Genomic DNA, 23546 nt, shown 5'->3' on the forward strand with positions numbered 1-23546 from the left:
GAGCATGGCGGCGGCAGCATCCGAGGACCGAGTGATTGCTCAGCCTCGTGTGCCGACATCGCGGGCGCGCCAGACAGGTAAGTGTGCATTTTTTTAAAGTCAGCAGCTGCAGTATTTGTAGCTACTGGCTTAAAAAAATAAAATAAAAATCCGGGTGGACCGCTTTAATATATTCCTATGTATATTTAGAAACAATATTCCACCCATAATCCCCATGTAGAAAAATACTTATATGCATATTATCAGTAATGGGTTAAATATGTTCATTGTCAGGAGTTAACATGATATTCCTCCCATAAACCCCATGAGAAATTATAATTCTACCCATATTCATATCAAATTTTATTTTTACTTTATTTCTGTATAATTTACTATGATCCTGTTGTACAGCTGCATAAAAAAACAACAGCAAGTGAACAGTTAAACATTAGCAACTGCTTCTTGCAACATTGTATCAAGCACAGCAAGAAAGAATAACATATTTTGAGAAACAACAGAATCATTACCATATATATGTGTATACAGTGCACTGACATCTAGTGAGAGTTCTCAGTATTGCAGCCAATAATCCCATCATCCCAATATGCAGTTTAGTACGTCCCCGAAAGCACCAATTCTCCCCTAAGCATTTCACGTCCGTAAGGCGGGGGACACAAAGAGCATAGAGAAAAAATAAAGCAGCGTGTGTATGTCTGGAACCTGTAGTTTACTGAGCGGCTGTAGAGCAGAGACTTAGTTACTCTGTGGCCATTACGAACTACATTACCCGTCAAATACGAGGAACACAGGCAACCCACTGATGATTGGCCAAAAAGAAGGGGGCGCTAGTTCCTAACCAATAAGCGGACTAGGAGGTGGGTCCTAAGGCTGACAGTTACGGCACCCAGTGGGTGGTACTAAGCGGTTGTGGATGACGGTATGCCTCGGTGTGTGGAAGAAGGAGAATAGGATTAAGGCTCCGGGAAGACGTGAAGGTGCATAGCCGCCGTCTGTAGACTGCTAAACTTGCGCTCCAGGCCGGACTAGTAAAGAAAAACAAGTAGAAGGTTGCTGGTGAAAGCAGGTGGAGGACTTGTTTGGAGCTATGGAACTGGCAGCATCCCTGACAGAGGTCGCCGGAGTTTAATAGCGTGAGATGTAATGGTCACCGGCGCTCCTCCGTTCCCCGAAGACATAGGAGACGGCGGCTACAAATGTCCGGACTCCGCACAACGACACATGTAAGTGCCTTGGTGAGTGTTATCTCAGCCGTGTGCGCCCAGTGCTTAGTACCGTTACGCGGGAGTCCCGACTGCAGCGGCAGCTTGCCATTGTTTTGCAGGGCTGCCCTGTTTTGTTTCGAGCTCGCAGTACAGGTGAAATCTGTCCGCTCCTTTTTATTTATTCCCTTAGTTGCCCTGAAGTGACTCCAGCCTCCTCCATTTGTTTTCATTTCTCTCCCTCCGAGGCCTGCAACCCCTTGTGTCACCCGTCCTGTATGGCTCGGTGGGCAAGGCGAATCTGTCGGGCACCGTTTAAGTGGCACAAGACTGCTGCTGCTGCTGACAAATTTCATCTGACCTCGATGGCCATTGTTTGTAAGCCGATCGTTTTGAGTTTATGATAAAATCGTTTTCAATCTGAAAGCGAACTCTGCGCTACTGCTAGCAGTTGATGAATTGTCGCAGGTAGTCTTTCCTATGACTTCAGTTTTTATTACATTTTTTTTTTGGACGATCGTTTGATGGATGTAGCTAGATTTTGCAAGTCTGAATGCTGAACCAGAGTATTTTCCTTAGGATCGGCTTGTTTTGAGCTAGGTGCATTCACATTTGTCTGTAATTGTCGTCTAGGCTTTAAAAGACTGCCCATTCTCTTTTCTCCATCTAGTTGTGGATGAGACCGATTCCAATTTGCGGTAAAGTGTAGGGGGACCCAGCGAATAGCTTTCAGATGGTTGCAGCTGAGAAAGGTGGATTACATATGGTACACGAGACTGCAGCATCACAGTGTAAGCAATCGAAGGAAATGCCCAGCAAACGTTCAACAAGACCAACGAGCAAAGAGGCCCAATTCTGTGCATCGCGTTCCCTTTCTGCATCACGGGTTAAAGTCTCTGTGGTGCACTTTTTAGTGTGTTTTGGTGGTGTGAGTTGTGTGTTTTATGTTTTTTTTTTGCCTATCTTCACAAAGCCTGTTTGAAATGCTTGCTTTATTATGTATGCTGCTATATCTATCCAGTAGGGCTGCAACTAACGATTATTTTCATAATCGATTAGTTGGCCGATTATTGTTTCGATTAATCGACTAATCGGATAATCTTAAAAGAAAGTGTGGTGTACAATTTAGTTAATATGTAAAAAAAAAAAGGCAATTTATTCTTAAATATCCATATGCAGTGGTAAATATAAATAACCAACTACAGTAATTGTAATGCCTTCTATTACCTCCACTTTCTCTGGGTTCAGATGCTGATCTTCCCTGCACAGAGTCTTTAAAGCAGTGGTTCACCCTAAAATCCACTTTCTGTCACTAGATCCAGCATACTGCTGACATCTGCAGTATGCTGGATTTTTTTTTCTTTTTTTTGTACTTATCGTTTTATCCGTATGTCTGCTCCGGCTCGAGCGGGGAATCCGTCGGGGAATGGGCGTTCCTAAGTAAAGCGCAGTTGATTGACGGGCTTGGATAGCACGTCACACCTTCCGGAAATAGCCAACGTGACTCTCGGCTGCTTACGGCGCCTGCGCCTGCCGTGTAGAGCTGACTGCGCAGGCGCCGTAAATTGCCAAGAGTCACGTCGGCTATTTCCGGAAGGTGTGACGCGCTATCCAAGCCCGTCAATCAACTGCGCTTTACTTAGGAACGCCTATACCCAGAAGGATACGCCGCTCGGAGCCGGAGCAGACATACGGATAAAACGATAAGTACAAAAAAAAAAATCCAGCATACTGCAGATGTCAGCAGTATGCTGGATCTAGTGACAGAAAGTGGATTTTAGGGTGAACCACCGCTTTAAAGTGTTTTTGTTTTTTAAACAAACTTGTTATACTTACCTGCTCTGTGTAATGGTTTTGCACAGAGCAGTCCAGATCCTCCACTTCTGGGGTCTCTCACCAATGCTTCTGGCTGCTCCTACCCTCAGAGTGCCTCAATAGCAAGCAGCAAAGTATAGTATAGAGCGCCCGCTATAGCAAGGTAAAAAAAACTTCTGCCTTTAGAACCACTCACTTCCAGGACTACATGTCCCATGAGGCATTGCTCCTCACACTTTCACATTCACAAATTCTCAGGTACTTCGTGACATGTATGGATGGTGTACTGCACTGTATTTCCTGATATGTAAACAAATAATGCATACTATATGCAGGCCAACTAATCAACTGCCCGATTAATCGATGTCAACTATTTTCATAATCGATTAGTTGTTTCGGCTCTACTATCCAGTGATATATCTTGGGTTTAGGATCTGAGTGTTATACATTTTTAGTATTTAAATTGTTTTTATTCTTTTCACATAGAAAAAATCTTTACAAACTTTCTTAAAAAAAGTTTTTTTTTTTTTTAAATCAACATCCAATATATAGTTCATAAATTCTTCATACATAAAACATATACATTAACATATACATACAACATAATACATACATACAAAAGAAAATATTTGTGTGGGTACAAAGCTAGATCCATCCTTATAATCCTAGATCTATAATAGGACTTATATTATACCTTAGCACCTTTTCATTTCCTACCCCTCTTGTTATTAAAGGACCTCTTGGTGGTAGAGTGGTCATATCCACCAATCTTCCACCCCCCCCCCCCCCCCCATGTAGATCTGACCCAACCTATACATATTGGCTTACACACCCATACCTGTCCATCACAGTAAAAAGAGAGGGAAGGAGAGAGGAGGGAGGGAGGGAGAGAGAGAGAAGAGAGAAAAAACAACAAAAAAAAGGGGGTGGAGAAGAGCGGGGGGGGGGGTAGGACTATCCGGGTACTTTCATATAGTCCGTACCAGGTCGTCGTCCCCCCCCCCCCCCCCCCGCATTCAACCCATCACCTTGAGTACCTACGTGTCTCTTGTCATGAGACATCAACAAACAACCCAAAAAAAAAAGTTATACATTTTTAAGGGCTCTTTCACACGGAGCGGACCGTTTCTGAGTCCGCTCCGTGTGTCCGCCAAAGCTCAGCGGGGATTCCCGCTGAGCTGTCGGCGGATAGGGCGGTCCCCACACACAGTGCGGGGACCGCCCTGTCTCTGCTCCGCTCTCCCCTATGGGGGACTGGATGCAGACGGTCCGTCTGTCCGTCTGCATCCAGTCCGTTCCGCCGAACGGAAGAAAAATAGGGTTTCTTCCGTTCGGAAAACCGTATCCCGACTGACGCGGACGCTAGCGGATGCTCCATCCGCTAACGGACGCGTTCCCATAGGGATTCATTACAAGTCCGTTAACGGACTTGTAATGAACGGACGAACGGTCCGCTCGTGTGAAAGGACCCTAAAGCTCATCTGAAATCATAAACTCTTTCACATTGAGTTTCAGATAATTCAAACCTACTCCAATTAATCTGAACAGTTCAAAACTTTGCGAGGAACTTGCTTGTTTGAATTCTTGACTTTTTTTTTGCTATGCCCTGTCAGTAGGCACTGCTGTGTCACAGAATTCAGTCTAAGGGCCCTTTCACACAGGACGGATCCGTGATGATCCGCCCTGTGAACCTCCGCTTGCTCAGCGGGGATCGCTCTGCTGATCCCCGCTGAGCCGGCGGATGACAGGGCGGTCGCCGCACACTGTGCAGGGACCGCCTTGTCAGATCTCCGCTCTCCCCTATGGGGGTATGGGATGAACACGGACCGTCTGTCCATGTTCATCCGATCCGCAGACTGATGGAAAAATATGGTTTTCCTCCGTCTGCAGAATCGGAGGATTGCGGGCCCGGATGAGATCGGGTGTCAGCGGATATTCATTCGCTGACACCCGCAATCTCATAGGGATCAATGTATGTCCCTTTTTCATCCACCGTTCTAAACTACAGGGATACTCGGAGAAGGTGTATCGGGGGTGGAGTCGGTACAGGAATTGCTACTTTCAGGCAGCAAGGTACCATGGGATATGCAGTCTTTAGGAATTGAACATAGAACAAAAGAAGCTACAAAAACATGCAGGAAGCTGTGGAAAGATAAGGGGGCAGATCCACGTAGATCGGCGCATATATCCGCCGGGCGTAGCGCATCTAAGAGACACTACGCCGCCATAACTTTTTTTTTCCGAATCCTCAAAGAATTTGCGCCGTAAGTTACGGTGGCGTAGTGTATCTTTGGTGGCGTAAGGGTGCGGAATTCAAATGGATGTGATGGGGGCGTGTTTTATGTAAATACGTCGTGACCCGACATAAACAACGTTTTTTTTGAAAGGCACATGCTCCGTCCATGGGGGTATCCCAGTGCGCATGCTCGAAAATAAACCAGAACAAGCCAATGCTTCCGACGGTGACATTCTACGCAAATCCCTATTCGCGAACGACTTACACAAACAACGTAAAAAATTCAAAATTTGACGCGGGAACGACGGCTATACTTAACATTGAGTACGCCTCATAATAGCAGGGGTAACTATACGCCGGAAAAAGCCAAACGCAAACGGCGTAAAAAAATGCGCCGGACGTACGTTCGTGGATCGCCGTAACTATCTAATTTGCATACTCGACGCACGCCTGTCGGATCGATCCGAGATGCAGTAGTATCTTGTTTTGTAGATACAAAACAAAGATACGACGCAGGAAATTTAAAATTACGCGGCGTATCAATAGATACGCCGGCGTAATTCTTTTGTGGATCTGCCCCAAGGTCTGCAGACATGCAGACCTGAAAGGAGGTTTTTCAAATAAGTTTGTAGTGGAGTGTCAAAAATAACTATTTTTTATTGCTTTTACAATGCTGATGTTATAAAATGTGTATGCTGTGGCCCTATAACCCATTGTACTCATTACACTGTACTAGAGCTGCACGATTACTCGTCAAGAATCAAAATTGTGATTCTTTCCCTCTCATGATCCCAACAAAGATTTTTTTCCTGATTCTATGCAGAGGTCTCTGCTCAAGCCAACAGCTGTCAAAACAAAAACAAAAAACAGTCTGCGAAGTTTAACAACATTCCTCAGCCACTGAGCCAACTATAAACATTGTAACGTTTTGTTCTTTGATTCAAAGGAATAAACTTTGGTCTGTAAATGAGGGAGGTTTAACCACTTCAATACCAGGCACTTTTGCACCTTCCTGCCCAAGCCAGCTTTCAACGCTGTCACTTTTTAAATGACAATTGCAGGTCATGCTACACTGTACCCAAACAGAATTTTTATAATTTCTTTTGGTGATATTTGATTACCTCTGCAGTTTTTCTTTTTTGCTGAACAAATAATAAAAAAAAGACAAAGTTAAAAAAATAAATAGTTGTTTTTCCTTGTTTTTGTTATAAATTTTTGTAAATAAGTAGTTTTCCTCCTTCACTGATGGGCACCGATAAGGTGACACTGATAGGCGGCACTGATAGGTACTTATGGGTGGCACTGATGGGTACTTATAGGCTGGCACTGATAGACTGCACTGGCAGGCATTGCGGATGGGCACTTATTGGCATATCCCTGGTGGTCTAGGGTGACATTTCTAGTGGTCAAGTGTGGTGGCCATCTCTGGTGGCATCCTAGTGGTCCTGGGTGGGCATCCGAGGGGGAGGGCTGTGCTGATAAACAATCGGCACAGACCCCCGTCAGGAGAACAGCCTATCAGCTCTCCTCTACTCGCGTCTTAGACGCAAGTGAGGAAAAGCCGATCAACGGCTCTTCCTGTTTACATCGTGATCAGCCGTGATTGGACACAGCTGATCACGTGTCAGAGGCTCTTTACTGAGATCGGTGTAGTGGTGTGTCAGACTGACACAACGCACCACGATTGTCACGATGCACGCAACGACTGTTATCCTGCTGGACGCCATATGACGCCCAGTCAGGATAACTGAAACACTTACTGACACTGGTTTCAAGTTAAAATTTAAATTTTCATATATTTTTTTTTTTGGGGGGGGGGGGAAATTACACTTTTTTAACCTCTTGCCGACCAGCCGCCGTCAATTTTACTGTGGCATGTCAGCTCTCCTGCGCAAACCGTCGTAGGTGTATGTCAGTCTGTACAAGGAGGATAGCGGGCAGTAGTGGGTCCCAACAGCGATCACTGTGTACAGAGGCAGGTCACCCGTTTTGCCTAATGATATGTCAGCTCTTATGTTCCCAGTAATCTGGAACAGTGATCTCTGTCATGTGCCAGTGAGCCCACCCCCCCCCCTCCACACACACACACACACACACACACACACACTTGGAACACACCCTTGATAAAACCTAGTGTTAACACCTTCCCTGCCAGTGTCATTTTTACATTGATCAGTAAATTTTTATAGCACTGATCAATGTAATCATGTCACTGGACCACAAAAAGTGTAATTTGGGGTCAGATTTGTCGCAGTCCCACTAAAAAAATCGCAGATCACGGTCATTACCAGTAAAAACAATAAAAAATAAAAGTCCCTAAATCTATCCCATAGTTTGTAGATGCTATAACATTTGCGCAAACCAATCAATATATGCCTATTGTTTGTGTGTGTATTTTTTAATAGGGGAAAAATATATATATATATATATATTTTTTTTTTTTCTCCAAAAATACGCAGAAGAATATATATCGACCTAAACTGATGAAAATGCACTGCTTAAGGAACACTTTGAAAACGTATCAGATCTCAACTGGCAAAAATATCATGCTGGATATCTGGCTCGTGACCTGGTCCTGTCCTCTGTGACCGCACCCGCGGACCCGATCACCGCCAGTGTCCCGCGATCGGGTCACAGAGAGCAAGAACGGGGAGAGGTAAGTGTAAACAAACCTCTCCCCGTGCTTTCTAGTGTGGTTGTCACTGATTGTCTGTTCCTTATGTTAGGAACGACGATCAGTGACGTCACACAGCCACGCCCCCCCACAGTAATAACACCCCCTTAGGGCACACTTAACCCCTAAAGTGCCCCCTCCTGGTTAACCCCTTTACTGCCAGTGTCATTTTCACAGTAATCGGTGCATTTTTATAGCACTTTTCACTGTGAAAATGACAATGGTCACAAAAATGTGTCAAAAGTGTCCGATGTGTCCGCCATAATGTCGCAGTCACAAAAAAAATCACTGATCGCTGCCATTAGTAGTAAAAAAAAATTTTTTTTTATAAAAATGCCATAAAACTATCCCCTATTTTGTAAACGCTATAACTTTTGCGCAAACAATAAATAAACGCTTATTGCGTTTTTTTTTTTTTTATAACCAAAAATATGTAGAATACGTATCGGCCTAAACTGAGGGGGGGGGGGGAATTGTTAGATATATATTTTTTTGGGGGGATATTTATTATACCAAAAAGTAAAAAATATTGATTTTTTTTTTTTTTTTTTAAATTGTCGCTCTATTTTTGTTTATAGCGCAAAAAATAAAGACTGCAGAGGTGATCAAATGCCACCAAAAGAAAGCTCTATTTGTGGGGAAAAAAACGACGTAAATTTTGTTTGGGAGCCACGTCGCACTGTCAGTTAAAGCGACGCAGTGCCGAATCGCAAAAAGGGGCCTGGTCCTTTACCTGCATAATGGTTCGGGGCTTAAGTGGATTTTTTTTTTTTTTTTTATATGTAGAAGAATAAATATTGGCCTAAATTGAGGAAAACATTTTGGGCCAGATCCACAAAGAAATTACACCGGCGTATCTATTGATACGCCGTGTAATTTCAAAGTTCCCGCGTCGTATCTTTGTTTTGTATCCACAAAACAAGATACGATGGAATGAGGGATCGATCCGACAGGCGTACGTCTTAGTACGCCGTCGGATCGTAGGTGTATATACGCTAGGTGGCGTTTCCGTCGAATTCTGCGTCGAGTATGCAAATTAGCTAGATACGGCGATCCACGAATGTACGTCCGGCCGGCACATTTTTTTAGGTCGTTTGCGTTCAGCTTTTTCCGGCGTATAGTTATAGCTGCTATATGGTGGCGTACTCAATGGCCGTCGTTCCCGCGTTGAAATTTGAATTTTTTACGTCGTTTGCGTAAGTCGTTCGCGAATAGGGATTTGCGTAGAATGACGTCACCGTCGTAAGGATTGGCTTGTTCCGGTTTACATTGATTGGAATTGCGCGCCCTTACGCTGCCAAAGACACGCCAAAGATACACTACGCCGCCGTAACTTACGGCGCACATTCTTTGAGGATTCGAAAAAAAAAAAGTAAGTTACGGCGGCATAGTGTATCTTAGATACGCTACGCCCGGCGGAAATATGCGCCGCTGTACGTGGATCTGCCCCTTTAGCTTTTACTTTTTTTACCCCCCAAAAAAATGGATATTTATTATAGCAAAAAGTACAAAATGTGTGGTTGTTATTTTTTTTTTTTTTTTTTTTCAAAAGTGTTGTTTTTTTTTGTGTGTAACAAATGAAAACCGCAGAGATGATCAAATACCACCAAAAGAAAGCTTTATTTGTGGGAAAAATGCATGCATTTTGTTTGGGTACAGCGTTGCGCGTGCAATTGTTAGTTAAAGTGACGCAGTGCCATATTGCAAAAATTGCCCTGGTCATTGAGCAACGAATCTTCCAGGGCTGAAGTGGTTAATCACTTGCCAACTGTACAAAAGTACATCAGAATTGATAATTTTTAAAATTATTTATCCCATAGCTTGTAGATGCTATAACTTTCACACAAACCAAAGACATGTGGTAGCAGAATAAAATTTTGCCTAAATTTAGGAACAAATTGGATTTTATTGGACACGTTTTTATATGTGTTTTTTTTTAAATGTTTAATGTTTATAATAAAAAAAAAACAGGAGTGATTAAATACCACCAAAAGAAAGCTCTATTTGTGTGGGAATAAAAGATAGAGAAAAAAATATACATTTTTTTTCTCTATTATTTGTTTACCTTGTATTTGGCTTAAAGGGGTTGTAAAGGTACACATTTTTTTCCTCCTAAATAGCTTCCTTTACCTTAGTGCAGTCCTCCTTCACTTACCTCATCCTTCCATTTTGCTTTTAAATGTCCTTATTTTTTCTGAGAAATCCTCACTTCCTGTTCTTCTGTTTGTAACTCTACACAGTAATGCAAGGCTTTCTCCCTGATGTGGAGTGTCGTGCTCGCTCCCTCCCTTGGACTACAGGAGAGTCAGGACACACTCTACGTTGCAGATAAAGGAGCTGTGTGTTAGTGGGCGTCCTGACTCTCCTGTAGTCCAAGGGAGGGGCTAGCACGACACTCCACATCAGGGAGAAAGCCTTGCATTACTGTGTGGAGTTACAGACAGAAGAACAGGAAGTGAGGATTTCTCAGAAGAAATAAGGACATTTAAAAGCAAAATCAAAGGATGATGTAAAGGAAGCTATTTAGGGAAAATAATTGTACCTTTACAACCCTTTAATTGTAACTATCCCTACTCCATTGACCCTTCCTCCTACTGCATGAACCTGGCCAACTGTTTGCTGGCACAGTATTTTCTAGACTCCTGAGTAGTGGGGGGATAAAGGCACTTATTTTTCTTGGAAAAATGTGTGTGTGATACAGTTGTGCTTCTAGGTTTACAATCCTTTGCAGATATTGTGATTTCTTGGCCATTTTTCAGAGAATATTGTTTGGCTGAAGCTATTTGTTATCAATCAACTGTGTTGACTCTTTTTAAAGCATGATGGCAACAGAAACTACCCGAATGACCCTGATCAAAAGTTTACATACCCCAGTTCTTAATACTGTGTATTGCCCCCTTTAACATCCATGACAGCTTGAAGTCTTTTGTGGATGAGGCTCTTTATCTTCTCAGATGGTAAAGCTGCCCATTCCTCTTGGCAAAAAGCCTCCAGTTCCTGTATATTCTTAGGCTGTTTGAGATCTCCCCAGAGTGGCTCAATGATATTGAGGTCAGGAGACTGAGATGGCCACTCCAAAATCTTCACTTTATTCTGCTGTAGCCATTGACAGGTCACCTTGGCCTTGTGTTTTGGATCATTGTTATGTTGGAATGTCCAAGTACATCCCATGCGCAGCTTCCTGGCTGATGAATGCAAATGTTCCTCCAGTATATTTGTAGCTTTGTAGCTCACCCCCCCCCAAAAAACATCAGTGACCCACCTCCGTGTTTCACAGTAGGAATGGTGTACCTTTCATCATAGGCCTTGATGACCCCTCTCCAAATGTAGCCTTATGGTTGTGGCCAAAAAGCTCAATTTTGGTCTTCTAACTCCAAATGAGAAGGTTTGAGGCTTGTCTCTGTGATGTTTGGCATATTGTAAGTGGGATACTTTGTGGCATTTGCGTAGTAATGACTTTCTTCTAGTGACTCTTCAATGCAACCCATCTTTCTCCTTATTGTGCATCTTGAAATGGCCACACCACATCATTTCAGAGAGTCCTGTTCTTCACCTGAAGTTTTGTGGGATTTTCTGTGCACCCTGAACAATTTTCCTGGCAGTTGTGGCTGAAATTTTAGTTGGTCTACCTGACCATGGTTTGGTTTCAACAGAGCCCCTCATTTTCCACTTCTTGATTAGAGTTTAAACATTGCTGATTGGCATTCTCCATTCCTTGGATATCTTTTTATACCCCTTTCCTGTTTTATACAGATCAAATACCTTTTCTCGGCTCAGCAAAGCTGGCCCCCCTACAATCAGCACAAATAAAAACTCAAGTGTGTTTCTTTAGTGCTACGTTTGTGCTGCAATTATTTTGAAGATATTAGCAATTGTTTTTTCCAGACTATGACATCACCTAGCCCCCCTATAATGCCCAAATGGCACAAAACTGGTCTTGTTGGTTAGTGCTACGTTTGTGCTGTTTTGTGCTGCTAAAATTTCCGGTCTATCTTTTATAGTTTTTGCGTTTATTATTGATTTATTAAAGGTCACCAAAGGTCAATCAGCCCCCCTACACTGCCCAAATTACACGAAACTGGTCTAGTTGGTTAGTGCTACGTTTGTGCTGCTAAAAATTTTCTTTGTGCTGTTATGGTTTTTAAGTTATAACTGTTTTTTTTTTTTTTTTAAACCCCACTTACTTTGTCCCCTCTACAATCAGCACAAATGAAAACTCAAGTGTGTTTCTTTAGTGCTACGTTTTGTGCTGTTTAAATTTCCTTTCTATCTTTTAGTGTTTTTGCATTTATTAATGATTTAAAGGTAAAACAGATAAAAGGTCTAAAAATAACCCATGAAAGCATGTAATATAGCAATATAGAGCCAGATTCAGAAACAACTGATACGCCGTCGTAAGTCTGAGTGTGAGGCGTCGTATCTTGGCGCCTGATTCAAAGAATCAGATACGCCTCACGGTTGCCAAGATACAAGCGGCGTAAGTCTCCTACGCCGTCGTATCTTGGGGTGCATATTTACGCTGGCCGCTAGGTGGCGCTTCCGTTGATTTCTGCGTCCAATATGCAAATGACCTAGATACGCCGATTCACAAACGTAGTTGCGTCCGGTGCATCTATATACGCCGTTTGCGTAAGGCGTTGGTCCGGCGTAACTTTACCCCTCATAAAGCAGGGGTAAGTCATGTTAGGTATGGACGTCCGAAACGTCATCCGTGAATGGGGATGGGCGTAGGTTACGTTCACGTCGACTAAACATTGAGCCATTGAGCCAGCGTAATTTACGGAGGAAATTCGACGTGATACTGAGCATGCTGTTCGTAAAGTGCATCATTTACGTGGGGTCACGATTTATCTACATACAACACGCCCACTACCAGCCTAGTTTGAATTAGGTGGGCTTACGCCGGCCCATTTACACTACGCCGCCGTAACTTAGAGCGCAAGTTCTTTCTGAATATGGGACCTGCCGCTCTAAGTTACGGCGGCGTAGTGTATCTGAGATATGCTACGCCCGCCTAAAGATTGGAGATTCTCTCTGAATCTGGCCCGTAAAGTTAGAGTTACGTAAGTGACATAGGGAATAACAAAAGTTGCTTATATTTACATACAAATTGTACAAAAATATGGTGTAAAACTATAGTATATACTATATAAAAAAATAACTTTAAAATATCAAAACCTGAGATAATGGATGTTGTAGCAGCACTAACTAATCAGCCAGTTTCACGTCCTTATGCTTTTATAGTGGGGGAGGTAGGGTTTGATCGAATAAAAATAACTTTTACAATAAAAAAATCAAAGCAGCACCCATAGTAATTTTAACAGCACAAACGCGGAACTAACCAACCAACCCAGTGACCTTTGCTGACCTTAGTAAATAACTGAAAAACTAAAAGCGGTAGAACTGATATTTAAACAGCACAAACGAGGCACCAAGCAGCCTGGTTTCTTGTCTTGTGTCTCTTGTAGGGGGGCTGGGTGACCTTTATTAAATCAACAATAACTGAAAAACAAAAGGAGATAGAATGGAGAGTAAAAGGCTTGCCCATAGCACAAATGATGTCTCCCTGTGCATACATATGCGCATGCGCAGACTGGCAACTGGCTGGGCAGATGAGCGTGAGCCTGTCATTAATGCTGGCGCCAGACAGACTATTTAAACAGGCTGCAGTTTGGTGTGCAGCTTCTGTGTGTTCGTTCCTGATTGCTGTGTTTGACTTCTAATCCTAACCCAGCTTGCTCCTGACCTCCGTTTGACTGCTACCTGCCCTGACCATGGCTTGTCTCTGGATTCTGCCTTCTTTTCTTGCCTGATCTAACTTGCTGTCAGCTTGTGACCCGACTATCCTGTTGTCTGCCGTCTATGCCTGATCTGCCTGACCATTATGGACCCGGCTCATCTGACCCTGCATCCTGCTCATCCAGCCTGCTACAGCTCTTCAGTCCAGCAAGGTCTCGCCTCTCTCCTGCTTCCAGCTGCTTACCCACAGACTGTCGCCAGCCAAACTCGGTGTCAGCTTATATGCCACCAGCCGGTTCTGCTGCCACATCCACCAGCCGACTGCTGCCACCACGCAGTCTATTGGACTGATCACAGGCACTCATACCTTGCATTGCTGCTGTCTAACCAGGAGATCACTAACCAGGTATGGGACAGGAGGGCAGGGTGATGTCATCGTCTGGGGAAAAAACAAATTGCTATTATCTTGAAAATAAAAGCAGCACGAATTTGTATTTTTATGACACAAAAAAGCAGTAACAAATAGTATGTTTGTTTTTAAGATTTAATAACATGGGGTGCAAAGTGAGTGGGTTGTTATCAAATAAAAACAAGCTGCTATATCTTAAAAACCATAACGGCACAAATAAAAATATTAGCAGCACAAACATAGCACTAAAGAAACATTTGAGTTTTTATTTGTGCAGATTGTACGGGGGGGGGCAAAGTGAGTGGGGTTTGAAAAAAAAACAAAAAAACTGTTATAACTTAAAAACCATAACAGCACAAAGAAAATTTTAGCAGCACAAACGTAGCACTAACCAACGAGACCAGTTTCGTGTCATTTTGGTGTTGTAGGGGGGCTGAGTGACCTTTGGTGACCTTTAATAAATCATTAATAACGCAAAAATGATAGAATGGAAATTTTAGCAGCACAAAACAGCACACACATAGCACTAACCAGGGAGACCAGTTTTGTGTCATTTTGGTGTTGTAGGGGGGCTGAGTGACCTTTGGTGACCTTTAATAAATCATTAATATCGCAAAAACGATAAAAGATAGAACAGAAATTTAAACAGCACAAAACAGCACAAACATAGCACTAAAGAAACACACTTGAGTTTTTATTTGTGTTGATTGTAAGGTGGGCAAAGTGAGTGGGGTTTGAAATAAATAAATAAACTGTTATAACTTTAAAACCATAACAGCACAAATAAAAAATTTAGCAGGACAAACATAGCACTAACCAACGAGATCAGTTTCGTGTCATTTGGGCGTTGTAGGGGGGCTGATTGACCTTTGGTGACCTTTAATAAATCATTAATAACACAAAAACGATAAAAGATAGAACAGAAATATTAGCAGCACAAACGTAGCACTAACCAACGAGACCAGTTTTGTGCCATTTGCCTGTTGTAGGGGGGCTAGGTGATGTCATAGTCTGGAAAAAACAATTGCTAATATCTTCAAAATAAAAGCAGCACAAACGTAAATTTATGCGGCACCAAACAGCACAAACGTAGCACTAAAGAAACACTTGAGTTTTTATTTGTGCTGATTGTAGGGGGGCCAGCTTCGCTGAGCTCCTTTTCTCGCATATGCGTTGACAATTTTTTTGCTTTCCCCAAGAATCAGAACCGTCAGTGCAGCACTGGATGAAAGATGCAAGGATCTGTCAGTAAACCAGAAACTCATTGACGTTTTACACACACACACACACACACACACACACACACTATGTAAACTTTTGATCATGGTCATTTGGGTAGTTTCTGTTTTGATTATGATTTAAAAACAGTTAATTTGATACGAAAAAGGCTTCAGCCAAACACTAACCATGAGTGAAGGTAATGGGCCAGATTTTTAAAGGGCTTACGACGGCGCAACGCCATGTACGCCGTCGTAAGTTCTAATCTGGGCCGTCGTATCTATGCGACTGATTCTTAGTATCAGTTACGCATAGATATCCATTAGATCCGACAGGCGTAAGGCTCTTACGCCGTTGGATCTTAAATGCATTTTTTTTTTGTCCGCTAGGTGTCGCCTCCGTCGTTTTCCCAGTTGATTATGCAAATGAGCTAGATACGCGAATTCCCGAACGTACACGCGGCCGACGCAGTGAAGTTACGACGTTTACGTCAGGTTTTTCCTGGTATATGAGGGGCAACCAATGTTAACTATGGCCGTCGTTCCCGCGCCAAAATTTATGTAATTTGCGTAAGTCGTCCGTGAATGGGGCTGGACGCTATTTACGTTCACGACGAAACCAATGACGTCCTTGCGACGTCATTTGGAGCAATGCACCCTGGGATATTTTTCGGACGGCGCATTCGCAGTACGTTCGGCGCGGGAACGCGCTTAATTTAAATAGTACACGCCCCCTACCCGCCTAATTTGAATTAGGCGGGCTTGCGCCGGGTGATTTACGCTACGCCGCCGCAACTTTACACGCAAGTGCTTTGTGAATAAAGCAATTGCCTGTAAAACTTGCGGTGGCGTAACGTAAATGAGATGCGTTACGCCCGCTGACATTTACGCCATTCTACGAGATTCTGGGCCAATGTTTTTGTGCTATCGTTCATATTCTCTGAAAAATGGCCAAGAAACCATAAATTCTGCCAGGGTATGTAAACTTATAAGCACAACTGTGTGTGTGTGTGTGTGTGCGCTGGTCTAAGTATTTCAAAAACTGCTGATCTAATGGGATTTTTTACGCACAACCATCTCTAGGGTTTACAGAGAGTGGTCTGAAAAAGAGAACATTTACAGCGAGCAGCAGTTGTGTGGACGGAAATGCCTTGTTGAGAATGGGCAGACTGATTTGAGATGATACAATGACAACATTAACTCAAATAGCCACTTGTTACAACCAAGGCCTTTAGAGTACCATCTCTGAAACGCACACCACATTGAACCTTGAAGCAGATGGGCTACGGCAGCAGAAGACCACACTGTGTGCCACTCATAACAGGAAACTGAGGCTACAATTCGCATAGGCTCTTCAAAATAGGGAAAGCGTTGCCTGGTCTGAGTCTTTCAGCTGCGACATTCTGATGGTAGGGCCAGAATTTGGTGTAAACATGAAAGCGTTGATACATCCTGCCTTCTATCAATGTTTCAGGCTGGTGCTGATGATTTAATGATGTGGGGGATGTTTTCTTGACAAACTTTGGGCCCTTTCGTACCAATTGAGCATCATTAAATTGCCACACCCATTCTGAGTATTGTTGCTGACGATGTCCATCTATTTATGACTACATTATACCCATCTTCTGATGGCTACTTCCAGCAGGATAATGCACCAGGCCACAAAAGCTCAAATCATCTCAAACTGGTTTCTTGAACATGATTACTCCAATGGCCTCCGCAGTCATCAATCCAATAGAGAACATGTACGATGCGGTGGAACGGGAGATTTGCATCATGGATGTGCATGATGCTGTCATGACAATATGGACCAAAATCTGAGGAATGTTTCCAACACCTTGTTGAAACTATGTCATGAAATATTAAAGGGTCACTAAAGGAAAAAATTTTTTTAGCTGAAATGACTGTTTACAGGACATAGAGACATAATAGTTAACTGATTCCTTTTAAAAATGATTAAAAATAGATAAAAAAACAATCATATAATGTGCCTGCAGTGTAGTTTCGTTTTTGCTGTTGTTTGCTGGTTCTCTGATGTACAGAGAGCCACTAGAGGGCAGTCAGCCAATAGAGAGCAGTGATACTTTGTCTAAAACTCCTCAGCACCAATCCAGTTTCGTTTTACACACAGCTCCTTGATTAGTGACCACCGTGAGAAATCTCCCAGTACTGTGGTTATCAGGAAACAGGCAACCAGGAAGTGTCCAGAACAGAGAGGATTTACAGCAACATGAAAGCAAAAACGAACAATGAGGACATGAAACCATTACTGCAGTAAGGTAAAGGAAGCTATTTAGCTAAAAAAAAAAATTCCTTTAGTGACCCTTTAAGGCAGTTCTGAAGTGTGTGTGTCCTATATGTATACATTTATTTTATTACTGTGTTCAGCATAAATGAGTACACCTACCCTTCTTTTTTTTTATTTAGGATGGATTAAATTTAAGTCATTAGTAAAAAGGCTTGATTTAAATCATCATTTTTAGCCGGTTCCCGACCGACTCACGCAGATGTACTGCGGCAGAATGGCTCTCCTGGGCGAATATATATATATTGTGTGTGTGTGTGTGTGTGTGTGTGTGTGTGTGTGTGTGTGTGAACCCAATTCTCGTGGCCGCCCCCTAATGTTAACCCCTTCCCTGCCAGTGACATTTACATAGTAATCTGTGCATTTTTACAGCACCAATCGCTCTGTAAATGTCAGTGGTCCCAAAAATGTGTCAAGTGTCCAAACTGTTCACAATACTGCAAAAAAATTGCAGATCACCACCATTGCTATTTAAAAAAAAAAAAAAAGACATATAAATAATTATTATAATATACATTTTGATTTATTTTTAATATGTAGAAGAATACAAATCAGCCTACACTGAGGAAACATATATTTTTATTATTTTTTTTTCAAAATGTACGCTTTTTTTTTTTTGTTTATGGCGCAAAAAATAAAAGCAGCAGAGGTGATCACATACAACCAAAAGGATATAAAATGTGTTTGGTTACAACATCGCACGGCCGCGCAATTGCCAGTTAAAGCGACGCAGTGCCATATCACAAAAAATGGACCTGTCATTCGGCAGCTAAATCCTCCAGGGCTAAAGACAGAGCAACTGTCATCTTTGTCCTGCAGCATCTTCTCTGACCCACTGTTGACTCACCGACAGTCTCATTCAATTTAAAGGGGTTGTAAAGGAATTTTTTTTCATAATAAGCATCCTTTACCTGCAGACATTCCTCTTTTCACTTCCTCATTGTTCGTTTTTGCTCAGAAGTTGCTCTATTTCTTCTCTGTTCTGTTCACTTCCTGCTTGTCTGATTGTTACCCACCACCGTGAAGGGAGGCCTTACTGCGGTGGTCAGTGACGTGCTCGCCCCCTCCTGGGAACTACATCTGTGCAACAGGACGCTCTCTACGTGTTAGAGACTTCAAGGAGGTGTGAATTGCTGGGCGGGCCGCAATTCATACTGGGAAATGTAGTTCTTACATGATATAGATGAAGGAATTTAATAGGTATTTACTTTTTTTTTTTTTAACAGAATCATTACACTATTCTGTCTGTCTACCTTGCAGACATTAATTTTAGGCAATTTTTTTTTCCTTTACAACTCCTTTAATGGGATGGCTGGTGATGCGAAAGTGACACAACAAGGTGAGGGACGTCGCTACAATCTTTGAGAGATCGCTTATTGTCGAATATTCAAGACCTCTTTGAGGAAAACTGTGAGGAGCTTCTTGATACTTATTTTGTTACCACTATCTCAGCTAGAGATAGAATGATCCAATTAGGCATTTTTCACAGAAGTTACTTTACGTCACTTCGGCTCTTCTACATGCGCAAACGGTATAGTCCAGTGTGTCATAAGTGCCAAAGGTGTGAAGGTAAATTTGCTTCATATGTTATGGAATTGTGAAAAAATACAACAGTTTTGGTCTAATGCAGGGTTTGAGAAAATTTGTTTGAATCTAGGAGCCAGCTAAAAAAGTTAGGAGCCCGTGTTTTTTTTTTTTTTTTTAGTATTGGGGTACTTCCACACTGGGGCGTCGCAGGCGTTGGCCGTGGCGCCCGCAAATGGGCAGGGGTGCTTTAGGATCGGTGTATTCACCGCTCCTACAGCGCATCAAAGATGCATCTGGCAGGACTTTTTTTACCGTCCTGCCAGCGCACTGCTCCAGTGTGAAAGCCTTCGTGCCTTTCACACTGGAGAGCTAGCAGCGGCTGTTTCAGGGCGCTTTGCAGGCGCTATTTTTAGCGCAATAGCGCCTGCAAAGCGCCCCAGTGTGAAAGCAGCCTTACTCTACAATGAGCCCGCTCGGGGGATCTGTCTGCTGAGGGAGGTGGCAACTGGGCTCAGGGACATGGGGGCTCCGGAGTCGGTGGTTTCCCGGCACAAGAGCACCCTGCTCCTCTGGGTGGAAGAGGTGCTGAGCCAGAGAGAAGAGATGCTGAGTTGGGAGCAGTTCATTGAAATGCTGGGAGGAGTGCATGGAGGTAATTAGGACTGGGGGAAAAACATTTTTCCTGACAGACTCCATGGCAGCCTACGTGTGGGTTAATCCCACCTCTCATACCTCATAGGACCCTACTCCCATAAAGCTTTGCTTCTCCCAATAGACTATGTTCCTTTTTTGTCCTCATCCTAGGACCGAATTAGTTGTTTGTTACCTCTAAAGTTATTTTCCCTGATCCCTAATCCTGGTGGCTCTGAAGTCCTACAAGTCTCAGCTATTAGCTGGATGGACAGCGTCTGTGGTACCCTTCTAAGAGCTTACTAGCCTGCCACTGGCAGGTAAGCAACAATCTGACCATATATCCTGGCTATTAGCAGGAGGTCTCTATTATCCCAGACCTTGCAGCGTAAGCAGCGGTGGCTTCCTTTTCCAGGCTGGATCATTGGATTTCCTGCGGTGGTAACGTATGGCAAATGTACTTACTGTTTTGGCAGCCAGTTTTTGTGTGTTGTATGTCTTCTTCCTAGCTATGGCCGCTGGAACGCAGTGCGTTCCAGCTTCGCCGCTTGCTGGCGGTCTGCGCATGCGCACGCCTCGTTCTGTGAACGAGGCTTGGTTGTGTGTGCGTTTCTTAGGTCCAGCTAGCCGCGATCGCGCAGGCGCGCGAGGTCTATAGGGTGACGCTGTTCACCGCGCATGCGCACGCCGGTGCGCGGTGACGTCATCAACAGGGCGGCAAGTTTAAATAGCTGTCAGGTACAGCTAATCAGTGGCACATCCCTGACGGTCTAGGATTGACGTGTTTTGGCTGTGGATTGAGGTAAGAGGCTGTACTTGTACTGCCTTAAAGCGGTTCTCCACCCTAAAGTGGAGTCCCGCTGATCGGAACCCTCCCCCCCTCCGGTGTCACATTTGACACCTTTCAGGGGGGAGGGGGGTGCAGATACCTGTCTAAAGACAGGTATTTGCACCCACTTCCGGCCCGGCATTCACGGGCAAAAGACGGGCATTCCGTCACATCCCGTCTCCCCCCCGTTGTGTGCTGGGAACACTCGGCTCCCAGCACACAGCGGGAGCCAATCGGCTGGCGCGGCGCGACTCGCGCATGCGCCGTAGGGAACCGGGCAGTGAAGCCGCAGCGCTTCACTTCCTGGTTCCCTGAGCGTGGATGGCGGGGGGAGCAGCAGAGAGACGAGCGATCGCTCGTGCTCTGCTGCGATCGGCGCTGGACTCCAGGACAGGTAAGTGTCTTAATATTAAAAGTCAGCAGCTGCAGTATTAGTAGCTGCTGGCTTTTAATATTATTTTACCGTGGCACATCCGCTTTAATGTTTCATTGAAGTTGGATGTCCTTTTGCCTGATGCACTGTTCCTGTTTGATTTTTTCTTTAGTACTGTGTGTAATCCTCACTGCCATGGATGTGTCACCGCCCCCCTGTGGCCAAACCTTACGCTGCAGGTAGGATGGAATGATTTTCCCTCTACCTGTTTTCTATGGGTTTTTGGCTTAAAAAAAAGAAAAAAAATATATACTTTTGTCTTTTTTGTTTCCAGTCCCTCTAGGTCTATTTCTCAAACAATAGCACGTGAAGACAATGTTGAAGTTCAGTCGCAAAAGCATCAATCAAGTTCTAGAAGTTCTAGATCTTCATCTAAGCATTATAGAGAAGGTTCTAGATCTTCGTCTGGTAACCACTCTCACCGCCATTCCAGTCTGGAAGGAATTCCTGTTGGGGATGTAGAGCCCAGGTCCCAGAAGGAAAATCCCTCTGTGAACCATGTTATTCCCGTGCTGTAAGGGAAAGAGGTGGTGAAGACCAACAGGTTGAATCCCTGGTCAGAAGAGTGGTCCAAGAATCCTTAAACGGCTCTAATTCCGTCCAAGTGGTTGTTCCTCCTATTGAACCATCCCCAGTCCTGGTGCAGGATGAGCCTGAAGTTGCAGGGCCCTCTCGAGTTAACCGCTCCCCAAGTGTGTCTTCAGACAGTGAAATGGAAAGTGTCAATTATGCTGCAGGTTTTGATTTTTCCCTGGTTCCAACATTGGTAAAATCAGTCAAGGACGCTCTAAAATGGGAAGATCCAGTAGAAGCACCTTCCAAGCAAAGGAAGTACTTCAGTCAGCTTAAAAAGGACCGCCCAAATTTTCCCCTCCTTGGTGAGCTAGTAGATGTAATTACAGATGAATGGTCCGGTACAGACAAGAAAAATTCTTTACTATCTAAGATATCGAAGCTGTACCCATTCAAAAGTGAAGAGGTGAGACATTTAGAGTCAGCTCCTCTGGTTGATGCGGCCTTGATGAGACTGGTGAAACATGTCACTCTCCCTTTGGAAGACACCGTTTCCTTCAAGGATGGTCTGGAGAGGAAAATAGACACTGACTTAAAACACATTTACATTACAGCCAGCCTTAGCTCTTGCAGCCCTGTCAAAAGCAATGGAGGCCTGGACAGGTGAGATGGACTCTGTGTTGTCTTGTGTCTCTGAAGACATAGCCAGAAGCATTCCAGTCCAAGAACTAAAGATGGCTTCAGTTTTTTGGGGGGAAGCCTCCCTTGACCTTATCCGTCTAGTGTCTCGGGTCATGCTCTCCTCCGTGACGGCCAAGCGTGCCCTGTGGCTACGCCCTTGGGTGGCTGACCCTGCCTCTAAACAGGCATGGTGCAAGATACCCTTTTTGGGTTCTTCCCTGTTTGGGAACAAGTTAGATGATGCCATCACCCGAGCCACAGGGGGTAAGTCAGGGTTCCTTGCCCAGGATCGTCGTCCATATGGACAGAAGAAATTCTTTCCCAGGCAGGATCAAGATCGGGCAAGGGAGGCTCGTCGGTACAGGCCTGGACGTGATTTCAGGAGGAACTGGAGAAGAAACCAGCCCTCTGGTCAGAAGCCGGCAAAAAGCCCTTCTTCCAGCGGACGTGACGCCCCTAAATCCTTTTGATGTAGAGCCGGCCCAGACGGAAAGAGTCGGGGCTCGTCTCTTCCAGTTCAAGCATGTCTGGGCAGCCTCAATAAAGGATTTCTGGTCCGTCAAGACAATATCTACAGGCCATTCCTGGACATTTACAGATCCCACTATTCTTCAAGTCATTCACACAACAATGCCATGCTCAGAGGAAAAAAGACAAGTCCTCCTGACATACACGAGCTCCCTTGTGGCTCAAGGTGCTGCTATACACGTCCCAACGGCCGAGAGGTTCCAGGGGATGTATTCACCCCTTTTTCTGGTCCAAAAAAAGTCAGGTTCTTGGAGACCAGTGATGGACCTGACACATCTAAACACCTTTATCAAGAAAGAAAAGTTCAAAATGGAGTCGCTGCTCACGATCCGTCAAGCAGTGCAACCAGGCGATTGGCTTGTGGCTATAGACCTGAAAGACGCTTACTTCCATGTGCCTATAGCCGTGGAGTTTCAGAAGTATCTGCGGTTCGCAGTAGGCAGTGTTCACCTCCAGTTCGTTTGTCTCCCGTTCGGACTCACAACATCACCACGGGTATTCTCGAAGCTCTTACTGGCTGTTGTGGTCCTGATCAGAACCAGAGGCGTTCGTCTACACCACTACTTAGGCCTTGTACACACGACCGGACAGTCCGCTGAAAACGGTCCGCCGGACCGTTTTCAACGGACATGTCCGGTCGGAGATTTCTGTCTGATGGTTGTACACACCATCAGACAGAAATGAGAGGCAATCCGCGCGGACAGACAGCGTGGTGACGTGTCCGCGCCGTCGACGATGACGCGGCGACATGCGCGACGCAGGAAGGTCAATGCTTCCACGCATGCGTCGAAGTCATTCGACGCATGCGAGG

The 23546-nt window shown here is 44.2% G+C and overlaps 1 protein-coding gene across 2 annotated transcripts in view; it reads left to right on the forward strand.

Moving 5' to 3' along the window:
• The first annotated feature begins 837 nt into the window (after nt 1-837).
• ARID4B (AT-rich interaction domain 4B) overlaps nt 838-23546 on the forward strand; it is an 897525-nt gene continuing 874816 nt past the window's right edge. The window contains exon 1 of one of the 2 annotated variants that reach the window (XM_040350731.1): nt 838-1220. In XM_040350731.1, coding sequence (XP_040206665.1) covers nt 1141-1220 — 80 coding nt within the window. In that variant the 5' untranslated portion in view covers nt 838-1140. Of the gene's footprint in view, nt 1233-23546 lie in introns of both variants that reach the window. The other variant, XM_040350732.1, reaches the window with a different exon arrangement.

Source organism: Rana temporaria, chromosome 4, assembly GCF_905171775.1.
Source record: "Rana temporaria chromosome 4, aRanTem1.1, whole genome shotgun sequence".
NCBI classification, from domain to species: Eukaryota; Metazoa; Chordata; class Amphibia; order Anura; family Ranidae; genus Rana; species Rana temporaria.